This window comes from Glycine soja, chromosome 2 (assembly GCF_004193775.1).
Source record: "Glycine soja cultivar W05 chromosome 2, ASM419377v2, whole genome shotgun sequence".
NCBI classification, from domain to species: Eukaryota; Viridiplantae; Streptophyta; class Magnoliopsida; order Fabales; family Fabaceae; genus Glycine; species Glycine soja.
In genome coordinates this window covers 18,488,282-18,501,319 of record NC_041003.1, presented here as the reverse complement: position 1 = coordinate 18,501,319, position 13,038 = coordinate 18,488,282, and the positions used below count along the sequence as shown (strand labels likewise).

The 13,038-nt window shown below is 42.6% G+C and overlaps 1 protein-coding gene across 2 annotated transcripts in view; it reads right to left on the bottom strand.

Annotated features, from left to right (window-relative positions):
* Nucleotides 1–232: 232 nt before the first annotated feature.
* LOC114391212 overlaps nt 233–13,038 on the bottom strand; it is a 36,972-nt gene continuing 24,166 nt past the window's right edge. For both annotated transcript variants that reach the window (XM_028352254.1, XM_028352263.1), the window contains exon 3: nt 233–1,766. In XM_028352254.1, the coding sequence (XP_028208055.1) occupies nt 932–1,528 (597 nt within the window). In that variant the 5' untranslated portion in view covers nt 1,529–1,766 and the 3' untranslated portion in view covers nt 233–931. The remainder of the gene's footprint in view (nt 1,767–13,038) is intronic.

Genomic DNA, 13,038 nt, shown 5'->3' with positions numbered 1-13,038 from the left:
TCGAATTTATTTTGGCATTCGGGAAAATCTTTCATTGCGTTCACCCTCTAGGTGCACATTTCTTTTCTTTCAAAAACCTTTTGTGTTTTGACCTGTGAATTTTCTAAAGAAAACTGGCGATCATTTCTTTTTTTCAAAAAACATGTTTTTTTTGTTTTTCTTTTGGAAAAAGTTTGTAACCTAGGCAAAGTTGTTACCTGAGATTATACTTATCAAAGGAACAAAGGGTGTATGAACGAAAAGAAACCATACACAAGACCCTATTTTTTTAGCTTAGTTTTCTTGCTTCAGACAAACCATCACAACGCAATAGTACAACAACACGTTGGAAGCGATAAAGTTTCATCACAATGAGATAACAAACAAAAACTGAAAGTGATAAATTAAAGTCCAGTTCTATCATAATGAGATAACAAACAAATACCAAAAGCGATAAAAACAAAATAAAGACGAGTTCACAGTTTCTAGGCAATCCCGGCCAAGCGACTCTGCCTCCTCAAAGGAAGAAGTCCATCACATCAGCCATGTCATCATCTTCTTGAGCTCCATCTTCATCTTCGGGGATCCTGCGGGTCCTGCCCCTGCCTGAAAACTAGGCCTCTCTCCATGCCATGCAACTGTGGCCCCAAACTGCTCGGGGGTAGGCCATGGGAAAGGGCTTGGATCTTGGCTCTGCTGATGCAGGGTGTATTGGTAGAAGCTCTCATTCAGCTGCACTTGACCCCTATGATTAACCGCTTGCTGGTCGGTCACATGCTGCATATATGCGTGCATCAAGAGCTCCATCCTCCACAGGTGAGCAGAGATGGACTCTAGAGATGGTGGCTGCCGTAGAGGTAGCGATGGTGCATCTACGGCTGGCTGCTGCTGGTCCTCCTCTTGCTACTATTGTGCCTGCCTTGGCATGCAATATTTTTCTATGAAGGCCCTGTTAATGGGAGGCTGGATAAGCTTTGTGGGAGTAATCGGGAACTGGTAGAGGTTCGTGATCAAGGCTGGAAACCCCAGTGCTCTGTTGGACTTCTCCTGGTCCACTGGGTGTCTGGGGCGTGATCCCTGCAAATTGATAAATGGCATCTAAGATCAACTGAGCCACGTGAACATTCACCTGGGTAAAGATGGCATAGACCAGCTGGCACATCCGCAGGGGCAAGTTGGAATTATGATCGCTGGGGAGGATGTTGTTGAGTAGCAATGTCATCAAAATCTGTGTCAGGGTGGTCATGCTAGTGCGCATGATCTGCACCCGTCTCCCTGTCACGCTTCGGGTAAAGTCTTGCCCCGGAACACACAACTGCCAACTAATCGCCTCCTCATCAAACCCCAAGGCCTGGCTCCTCCTCTGACTGAATTCGCAGTGTTGCCCCTCTTCCAAGACCAGCGGATGCCCCAAGAACTTATTGATGGCATCTTCATCAAAGGGGATCCATTGACCCCGCACCCAGGAGCGCTTATCCCTGACACCTTCCTCTGTGAGCCATGCATTGGCATAGAACTCCATGACTATTTCTGGATCATATTTAGCCATGGGCCCCGCAAGTTGAGTCCACTACCTCCTGGAATTCAGCATATTCCCCTTCCCTCAACTGGACCCGTCTCTCCTTGAGGAAAAACCAACCCTTGATTACTTCAAAATGGCATTGGTGTTCCTCGCTTCGGAACCGATGTCCATCAAACTCCATACCTACTTGTGGGGTCGCACTGGATCCTTCTCCAGCAGCATCTTTCCTTGCCCTCTTAGATAGAAGCTTCTTTAAAGCCATTTCCTGCAAGGACACGTTCATAAAGTTAGTTTGCATAAAACGCCAACCATCATTTCATTCATCTTAAACACAACAAAAGCCAAACAAATTTGAATGGTGCATATTTCTTTTCACCAAATGCAAGTGTCACTGTGCAATTAGAAAACAATCATCATCGGTGCATATGTTATTTTATGATATATATATATATATATATATATATATATATATATATATATATATATATATATATATATATAAAAGCATTTTAGCTACCTAGATGCAAGGTGCCTATCATAGTGTAGCAAGTTCAAACATTAGTCTAAATCCAAACAATCATTCTCACACATTTATGTAATTCATACATTTTGCATCCAAGACAAAGTTTAGATTTCTATGCCTAACTCATGCTCTTGGCATTTCAATCTAACAACCCAAGTTGTTCACACTTTCCCAATGATGGTTGTACATGCACAAACTCATTTCACAATTCAAATTTCACAATAACACATGAAATGGTCATTGAGGCATTTCATCGAATGGTTGGTGGATGCATGTTCAAACACGTAAAAATTAGGAATGGGGATAATATGATATGCCAATTCGTAATAGAATCCAAGGTAGGCCTAGGGCCATCCCTTGTAGCCCCCAATCAAACAATCAAAGCATGGATTCACACACAAATTGTCTCACGAAATTTACAAAGAACATGATAACTAGAACATCAAAATACCATAATGGAAAGCCAAAATTCAAAGGGAGATGGTACTTACTTGTAGGAGATGAACGAAAATGAAAAAAACGAAAGCAAAAGTGTGCAATGGCTTGCTTAGGGCTGCTGGAAATGAGGCTCCCATAAGCTTTTGGTGGCTTTTGAGTTTTGGGGAAGAAATAGGGTGAAAATGGCTTCACCCCCTTCCCTTTTCAAAACTCTCATCAGACACGCTCACCCAGGCGAGCTAATTAATTTATTTTTTTTTGCAAAAATTGTATTATTCCTTGTTATGTATATATTTTATAAAATCCTATAGTTGCATATAAACTTAGGTGAATTCCAGATATAATTCAAGAAAACAAACAAGTAAAAAGCAGGAATTTTAAAGAGCAAAATTAGAGATACTAGGCTACCCCTTAGGAGCACTTCTTTAACGTCTTTAGCCAGACGCAGGATGATGATCAGTAGATCCTGGGCCTAGCACCTGTTCATACTTGCCCCTAAGCTTAGACAAAAAAAGTGGTATCATGCCACAAAATGTGAAACAATACTACAAGATGCCTGCATTACCTTTCACTCACCTTTATCTCAAATTGGTGTGGTATTGACCATCACTCAAAATGACTCTTCATTCGTCCTCCAATTCGCAGGATCCCAAATGACATGATGCGAATGCATACATGTTTATGATTGAACGTTAAGGGTAACAATTAAACAAGTGTTATCGTGTTCAATTTTACTTAAACGCTTACGGCACCCCATTAATCGAGCCAAATGGCTCCGAATTCAGTGGGCAAGATCGAGAGTGTATGTTCTTAAGAAGTAAAAGACATAACACAGGAGGTTAAGATGCAAATCGTTAATCCATATTTATTAATGTTGCGATCATGGTTTACAAAAGATTTTAAGACTTGGAGATCCCAATGAGTCCATGGGGAACAATCATGTGTTGAACCCTCTAGCTGCCCTAGGCGTTGTGGATAATATCGTTTGACAATATCGAAGTTCACAGGTGAAGGAAATTCTTCATCATCCATGCTTGCAAGCAACAATGCTCCTCCTGAAAAAGCCTTCTTCACAACAAAAGGTCCTTCATAATTCGGAGCCCACTTCCCCTTGTGGTCCTTTTGAGCTTGTGATACTTTCTTTAAGACAAGATCTCCCTCGCTGAACTTGCGAGGGCGCACCTTCTTGTCAAAAGCATTCTTCACTCGGCTTTGATACAATCGTCCATGACTCATGGCGGCTAACCTCTTACCTTCTATAAGATTCAACTGATCAAAGCGAGTTTGGGCCCATTCCGATTCTTCCAACCCCGATTCGGGTAGAATTCTCAAAGAAGGAACCTCTACCTCAAACAGGAGCATAGCCTTCATCTCGTACACCAAAGAGAAACGGGTTGCCCCAGTCGATTTGCGCACCCAAGTTTAATAACCATGAAGTGCAAAGGGGAGCATCTCGTGCCAATCCTTATATGACATGGTCATCTTCTGAACTATTTTCTTGATATTCTTATCAGCAGCCTCAACTGCCCCATTCATCTTGGGCTTGTAAGGTATAGAATTGTGGTGTTGGATCTTGAAATCCTCACACATTTCTTTCATCATCTTGTTGTTCAGATTGGTGGCATTATCAGTGATAATCTTCCTGGGCAACCCATATCGGCAAATTATCTCTTTTTGGTGAACCTAACCACCACACTCTTAGTCACACTAGCGTACGAAGCTGTTTTGACCCATTTGGTGAAGTAGTCAATGAAAACTAAGATGAAGCGATGTCCATTCGAAGCTTTGGGCTCAATAGCTACGATCACGTCTATACCCCCACATAGAGAACGACCAAGGTGTTGCCAAGACGTTCAAAGGTATGGGTGGAGCATTGACATTATCGGCAAAGGCCTGGCACTTGTGGCATTTTCTCACATGGATGCAACAATCATTCTCCATAGTGAGCCAGTAATACCCTGCTCTCAGAAACTTCTGGGCCATGGCGTGTTCGTTGGCATGTGTTCCAAAGGATCCCTCATGCACGTCTACCAGCATTTGCTCAGCCTCTCTGGCATCCACACATTGAAGCAACACCATATCATGGTTCCTCTTGTATAGGATATTTTCGCTCAGGAAGAAGCCAGTCGTTAACCTTCGCAATGTTCTCTTGTCGTTGTCGGAGGCCTCCTGTGGGTATTCCTTGTCTTCAATGTATTGTTTGATATCGAAGTACCAAGATTTACCATCCTACTCTTCTTCTATCAAGCAACAATGTCCAAGTTTGCCACGACATCTAAATTCGATGTACGACAAATCCCCGTGTGGGATGAGTTGGAACATGGACACTAGAGTGGCAAGGGCATCGACCATCTAATTCTCCTCTCTAGGAATGTGGTGAAAGGATATGTCATCGAAGAATTCTATCAATTTCCTGATGTAGGCCTAGTAAGGTACCAACTTATGATCCCTGATCTCTTATTCTCCTCTCAACTAGTGAATTACCAAGGTTGAGTCGCCATATACCTTGAGCAACTTGACCTTGAAGTCAATTGCCGCTTGGATCCCAAGGGCGCACGCCTCGTACTTAGCTATGTTGTTTGTGTAGTCAAAACCCAACCTAGCTGTGAAAGGTATATATTGCTCGTCGGGGGAAACCAAAACCGTCCCAACTCCAGGCTTAGTGCGTTAGACGTGCCATCAAACCACACAATCCATTTGTCCCTATCTTCATCCTCTACTTCCTCGAACAAGGTCATGATGTCCTCATTAGGGAATTCTGGATGCATAGGCTGGTAGTCGTGGATGGGCTGTTGAGCCAGGTAATCTGCCAAGGCACTCAACTTTATCGCCTTTTGATTGACATAAACAATGTCAAATTTTGACAGTAAAACCTTCCACCTAGCGATACGTCCAGTGAGAGCGGATTTTTCAAAGATGTACTTGACTGGGTCCATTTTGGACACCAACCAAGTGGTGTAGTTCAGCATGTACTGCCTTAGACGGTGAGCCACCTACACCAGGGCACAACATGTCCTTTCGAGCAAAGTGTAATTCATTTCACATGTCGTGAACTTCTTGCTTAAGTAATAGATGACCCATTCCCTTTTTCCAGATTCGTCATGCTACCCCAACACACACCCCATTGACTCATCCAACATAGTCATATACAGGATAAAGGGTCTTTCGGGCACCGGTGGCACAAGCACAAGAGGATTCATGAGGCACCGCTTAATCCTTTCGAACACCACTTGGCAGTCGTCGTTGTGGCGTCCCCAAAATAATGACTGGTTTAATAGTAATGATTTAAATAACAAAAACCATGGTAAATTTTTTTTTCTTTTTCTTTTTCATTTCTTTCTCTTTTCACAATAATTAAGTCTAGAAGGAAAATCATCACTATAGAGTCCTGAATGGCCAGTTCACAACTCTATTCGGAGTCATTTCTTTCTGATCACTCATAACCTCTAAATATTTTGCTTTTTCAAAAGGAAAGGTATGCCAGCCATTACTTTAGGTCGTCACGTGAAAATAATAAAATAAAATACGGTCGATAAACTCTTGCAAATAAAGTTTGCTAATGCTTTTTTTTCAAATAACAAGATTAAACATAAGTGCATTCATCATTTAAAGCTGTCCAAAATATGGGAGTTTTGCAAAATACATAGTGTCATCTAGAGCAAAGGTGTCCACTGTAGTGGCTTCAGCCACATGTATACAATCATCAAATTCCTATACAATAGGTCTACCCGTACAAAACAAAAGAGTAAACCTAACAGTCAGTCCTAGATACACCCACCCTCAAAAGTATATAAAACTAATCCAATGAGCTGTCTACTATGATGAAGAGCCTCCACTGATCGCCATCTCTCCAGGGCCACTATCCTCCGTAGAGTGTGCCTCAGATGCCGACACGACGTCCTCGGGAGAATCCACCTCAGGGAGTGGGTCCTCATCACCCTCTAGAAAGTCAAGAGCATCTACAGCAGGCTCAGGAGGTAGCTCCTCAAGGTCTTCCTCGGATGACGTTACCTCAATCACTTGGACTGGCTCCACTAGACGGTATGGTGTAGGCGTGGGTAGTATCCACTCCACAGTATGTTGAAGCGTGCGCGCGGGTTCATCTGGATGCACCAATGAAGTAGCTGTAAATCGAATCGTGCCCCGAAATCGGCACCTCATGTAGCCTTCGAGGGTCTCCCAAGCTCCCTCTAGGCACTCCATCTCCACTCGATCATGGATTAGCTGCGCCGCCATCACGATCTACAAGAAAGAAAAGAAAGGGGGTAGACTCTTTCACACGATATCTAACTACATAGCAACACAATGCGTCCCATAACACTACATGCAAGTAAAAGGGGTATCTCTAGGCTTTTCATCTCTGGTAATCGATTACACAGCCTTGGTAATCGATTACTAGAGGCCAAACTCGAATTACACAGCTTCAGGACATGAAACCTGCAAAAATGCACTGTGTAATCGATTACACATAACTGGTAATCGATTACCAGTGGCATGTTCCTCTGTGTAATTGATTACACAGCCTGGTAATCGATTACCAGAGGCCTCCACAACATGCTGCCTTCATTTTTAAGCCTGGTAATCGATTACACCCCTTGGTAATCGATTACCAGAAGCCCTCCTAGCTTCCTGACCTCGTTTTCAAGCCTGGTAATCGATTACACTCCTTTGGTAATCGATTACCAGAGACCATCTTAGCCTCCTGTCTTCATTTTTAAGCCTTGTAATCGATTACCAGAGGCCATATCCCATATATCAATCAAAGTTCACAGCTGGCCAGCCACCACACAAGCCTCCTTGCTTTGTGGTCTTAGTTCCTTTTTTCTGTTGACTGCCAGGAGCTTGCCTGCTTAGGTACATCACAGGTTCTCATTGACTGACTATGCCCGGGTTGGGTCGGGATTGGTCAAGCTGGGTTTTGGACAATAGCACCCCACCTGACGTCCCCAAGGTCTCCTGACCCCCGCGACATATCTCCAGGTACCACTCTGTGGTCAACGAATAAAAGCAGGAAGTTTCACCCTTCTACACTTCCTCATTTCAAGCTTGTAGGATTATGGGGTACCCATCACATGTGGTACTAGGTGGCGGTCGGGCGATGGTGCAAAACGAGTTCTCCACATCCGCAAATCACGTACAAACCCACCATCCCCTGTTGCCCACCTCCAACTGAGCTCACGTACTCCCACGTAGCCCTTATCCTCGTTCCTCTCAACGCCGAGTCCCCATCAATCCTCCCAAGCTTCCACAACATCCAGGTAATTCTACATCCAATCATCATGGACTAACAAAACCAAGCAAAACAGGGCAAAAGCAGAAAACTCTGCCCAAAACACAACTCAATCACAGCTTTTCACATACAAATACCCCAGTAACATTTCCTTCGTTCCAATTCGTTAACCATTGGATCGACTCGAAAATTTTACTGGAAGTCTCTAGTACATAAGTCTACATTATGACCGTTGGGATCTGCTAGCAAATGTCCAGAACCCCATATGTACTATCCTTTTCACAACCAGCCATACACAAGCATTTTTCTGCACTTATACAAAATTCTGCTGCACATTTCAACAACAAAATTCTGCATAAAGTGCAGATTTCGAAAACCACTATTTCCCTCATCCAATTTTGCCCAAATTGAATCCTACAAGTCCCAAATCATGTACCAATCATGTCTAAACAAAGGACAAGCTTCAGACCAAAGCAACACAAAATCTAGGTATCCAAAACCCCTCAATTTAATGGATTTTCAAGGTTTGAGAAGTGAAATTGAGAATGAAGTAAATTTGGAGCAAACTCTCACCTCACACAAGTCTATAACATCAATTTAAACGTGCTCAAACTGGATTTACACCTAAAATTCTACCGAATCAAAATTTGACTCCTCAACACCCAATTTTACCCTAGAAATGGCTCTTTGTTCACTTTGGTCATTTGTCTTTCTCTCTAGCACAGCCCAAACTTTCTCATAAGTCCTAAATGACATTTCAAGCTAGGATTAACTCACTTTAACCTCCAAATACCACTAAATCCAGATTTGGCCTTCCAACTCTCAAAAACTCACTATTTTTCCACTCATAACACCATATCCTCACTTTCTAACCCTAGGTTAACTCTACCCTTCATCTCTAACAGTTTTCCATCAGCAATTTCAGCACATAAACATCACAAGCATCATCATAAAAACCCTAAAACTGAATGGGTAAGCTTAACTCATCCAAACATGACAAGTTCAACATGCTTTCAACAAATTTCTTCACAAATAACTATCATGAAGCAGAAACCTAGTAAAACTACCCATCATATCTCCCAAAACCCAATACCCACGAAAATCAAGTGAGAAAGAAGTCTACCCAAACCTGAAATTTCGAGGTCCCACACGTACAGATGCGTTGCACGACTCCGAAAATGCCTTCCTTTCGCGATTTGGAGCAGAAATGGGCACCAAAGGTTGGAGCTTTGTTGGAGCTTCAATGGAGGATGAGAGGGGAGAAGAAAGCTACGTGAGAGAGAAGGAGAGAGCTTCTGAAATGTTGGGGCTGAGTGAGGAGAGAGAGAGTTGCTTTTTGGTTTAAAAAGGCTTTTTCTCTTTTCTATTATTTTATTTTAAGTTATGCCACATGTCTCCATTTGAGTGGAGCAAAAGGCCCACTTTTCTCTTGATGTGACTCATGCTCAGCCACATGAAGAGAAAAATCTAACCTTTTGAAATGCCAAAATCCTGCCTCAGTTTGCGTGCCATTTCTCTGGTTCCCGTTCCTCGCGTTCCTCTGCGTCTGTCGGGGCCAATTTTCGAAAGTAGGCAATATATATATCAAAACGCTCAGAATGAAACCCCGAGCGTGGTTCAGAGGTTGGTTTTGTTAAATTTTAAGTTGCACGTAAAACAATGATTTTTAGACTAATTAATTGAGAGTTAACCCATAACCATCCAGTTATGGATTTCTCTTCGTTAATTAGCCTAACCCGCGTATCTTTCCCCCCAAAATACCTACTTCTACCAGGAATATACATATATACATACACTGAATAATACTTATATATATATATATATATATATATATATACTCCCACCCTTTTAGGAATTTCGTCCCCGAAATTAACTACTCTATGAACAAACTTGGGTACAATTCTCTCATCCTATCCTCTAATTCCCATGTAGAATCACCCTCATCGGTTCCCCACTGCACCTTCACTAACGCGATCTCCTTTCCTCTTAGTGACTTCATTCTTCGATCAGTGATCTTCTGAGGTTGTGCTTTATAGGTGAGGTTATCCTTCACCTGTACCTCGTCCACTGCAAGTACATGTGATGAATCCGGGTTGTACCGTCTCAGTTGAGAAACATGAAACACAGGATGCAAATTCGATAAACTCGGAGGTAAGGCGATATGATAAGCTACAGGCCCAACCTTCTTCAAAATCTGATACGGACCTAGATACTTGGGCATCAACTTCCTAGATTTGAGAGCTCTTCCGACCCCGGTTACAGGAGAAACCTTCAAAAACACATGTTCTCCTTCCTGAAAATCTAGTGGCTTCCTCCTTCTATCATAATAGCTCTTCTGCCTATCCTGAGATGCTTTTATCTTCTCTCGAATCAATTTCACTTGTTCGTTAATCTGTTGTAGCATTTCAGGTCCAAGAAGTACTGCTTCTCCATCATCATACCAACAAATAGGAGTTTTGCACTTTCGTCCATATAGAGCTTCAAAAGGAGCCATACCAATACTGGCTTGGTAGCTATTGTTGTAAGTAAACTCAATCAATGGCAAACAATCCATCCAGCTACCTTGTTGCTCTATAATACACGCCTGAAGTAGATCTTCTAGAGTCTGAATGGTTCGTTCAGTCTGACCATCTGTTTGAGGATGATAAGCTGAACTAAGCTTCAGCTTTGTCCCCAATGCTTCATGTAGACTTGTCCAAAATCGCAAAGTAAACCTCGGATCCCTTTTGGATACAATACTGGAAGGAATTCCATGCAACTTTACTACTTCCTTAATATACAACTCCACTAGCTTCTCCATCCTATACTTTATATTCACTGGAATAAAATGAGCAGATTTGGTAAGTCGATCTACTATGACCCATACAGCATCATGTCCCCAACTAGTCTTAGGTAAACTAGATACAAAATCCATGGATATGCTCTCCCATTTCCATTCCGGAATTTCTAGTAGCTTCAATTCTCCTGATGGTCGCTGATGCTCAGCCTTAGCCTTTTGACATGTCAAACACCTCGCTACATATTCAGCTACATCTTTCTTCATGCCATGCCACCAAAAACTTCTCTTCAAATCTTGGTACATCTTAGTCATTCCTGGATGGAAACTAAGACGACTTTTATGCATTTCTTCCAAGATCTTAACTTTCAAATCATCTAAAGATGGTACACATATCCTCCCCTTGAATCTAATTAACCCGGTTGTGTCCTTCTTAAACTCCACATCCTTATCTCCCATTACATCTAACACCTTGCCTTGCAAAAACGGGTCATCCTCTTGAGCCTCGCGTATGTGATCTACGAATTCATTGGTGATCTGCAACACTCCCACAAATAAGCTCTTAGGTCGCATCTCGATTGCTAGATTCAGATCTCGGAACTCTTCTATTAATCTCTGCTCCAAACTCATCATAGTCGCAACATGTAAGAACTTCCGGCTTAATGCGTCGGCTACTACATTAGCCTTTCCTGGATGGTAGGAAAGACCAAAATCATAGTCCTTGAGGAACTCCATCCATCTTCGTTGCCTCATATTGAGTTCCTTCTGATCGAACAAGTATTTGAGACTCTTGTGATCACTGAAAACTTCAAAACGAGTACCGTATAAGTAATGCATCCAAATCTTTAAAGCAAAGACCACTGCTGCTAGTTCCAAGTCATGGGTCGGATAGTTAACTTCATGAGGACGTAATTGATGTGAAGCATAAGCCACTACTCTTCCCTCTTGCATCAACACACACCCCAAACCTTGCCCGCTCGCATCGCAATACACTTCAAATGGTCTCTTAGGGTCGGGCAAAATTAACACTGGAGCTGTTGTCAACCGCCTCTTCAACTCTTGGAAACTTTGATCACACTTCTCATTCCAAACAAACTTCTCATTCTTACGAGTCAACTTAGTTAGGGGCAATGCCAATTTAGAAAATCCCTCAATGAATTTTCTATAATAGCCAGCTAACCCCAAGAAGCTCCGAACTTCCGTTGGAGTTGTCGGTTGTTGCCACTCCATAACCGACTCCACCTTGTTCGGATCCACCGCAACTCCGTCTTTAGAAATCACGTGCCCCAAGAACTGCACTTTCTCCAACCAAAATTCACATTTCGACAATTTGGCGAACAGTTTCCTATCTCTCAGGATATGCAACACAATCCTCAAGTGCTTCTCATGCTCCTCCTTATCCCTTGAATACACTAGGATATCATCAATGAACACAACCACGAACTGATCTAGGTAATAATGGAATATACGGTTCATATAGTCCATGAAAATAGCCGGAGCATTAGTCACTCCAAATGGCATGACTAAATACTCGTAGTGCCCATACCGAGTCCAAAACGCAGTCTTTGAGATATCTTCCTTTTTAACTCGGATTTGATGATACCCCGATCGCAAATCGATCTTCGAAAATATCGTCGCTCCCCTCAATTGGTCAATCAAATCATCTATCCTTGGCAGAGGGTATTTGTTCTTGATAGTGATCTTGTTTAACTGCCGGTAGTCTACACACATTCTCATACTTCCATCCTTCTTTTTAACCAATAAGACCGGCGCTCCCCACGGTGATGCACTTGGGTGAACAAATTGTTTGCTCAAAAGATCCTGCACTTGTGTCTTCACCTCTGCTAGTTCTACCGAAGACATTCTATAAGGTGCAATCGACACTGGATTCGCCCCAGGCACCAAGTCAATAATGAATTCCACTTCTCTCTCAGGTGGTAATTCACAAATGTCGTCAGGAAAAACTTCTGGAAATTCTGACACCACCGGTATACTACTAACTTCAGCGCCCTCTTCCACATTCATAAAGAACAACACCATGTAAGTTCGAACATCCCCCGCTCCATCGTTGGTGGCATCCCCTTTCAATGGTTCATTTGGAACTACATCTCCACCAAATACTAGCATCTTCTCCTTGCAGTCTAGAAAGATATGGTTAGCAGACAACCAATCCATCCCCAAGATCACATCTAGATGAGCTAAAGGTAGGCAAATCAAATCCGCCGTAAAAGGTCAACCCTCAACAATTATAGAACACTTCAAACACACCCGAGAGGTGGTTATAGGCTCGTTAGTCGGAGTAGACACCACCATATCATATGGTAACTCCGTCGCACATAACCCTAACCTCTCCACACATGCATGAGATATGAAAGCATGCGTGGCACCCGAATCATAAAGTACATCTAGTAGTTTATCAGCAATCAAATACTTACCCCGTATCAAATCGTCGGAGGCAGCTGCTTCTGAACCACTCATAGCAAATACCCGGGAGGGTACTTTTGGTCTTCCACCACTAGTGTTGTTGTTGTTGCTAACATTACCGCTCCTTGTGGAATTAGCGGGTCCAC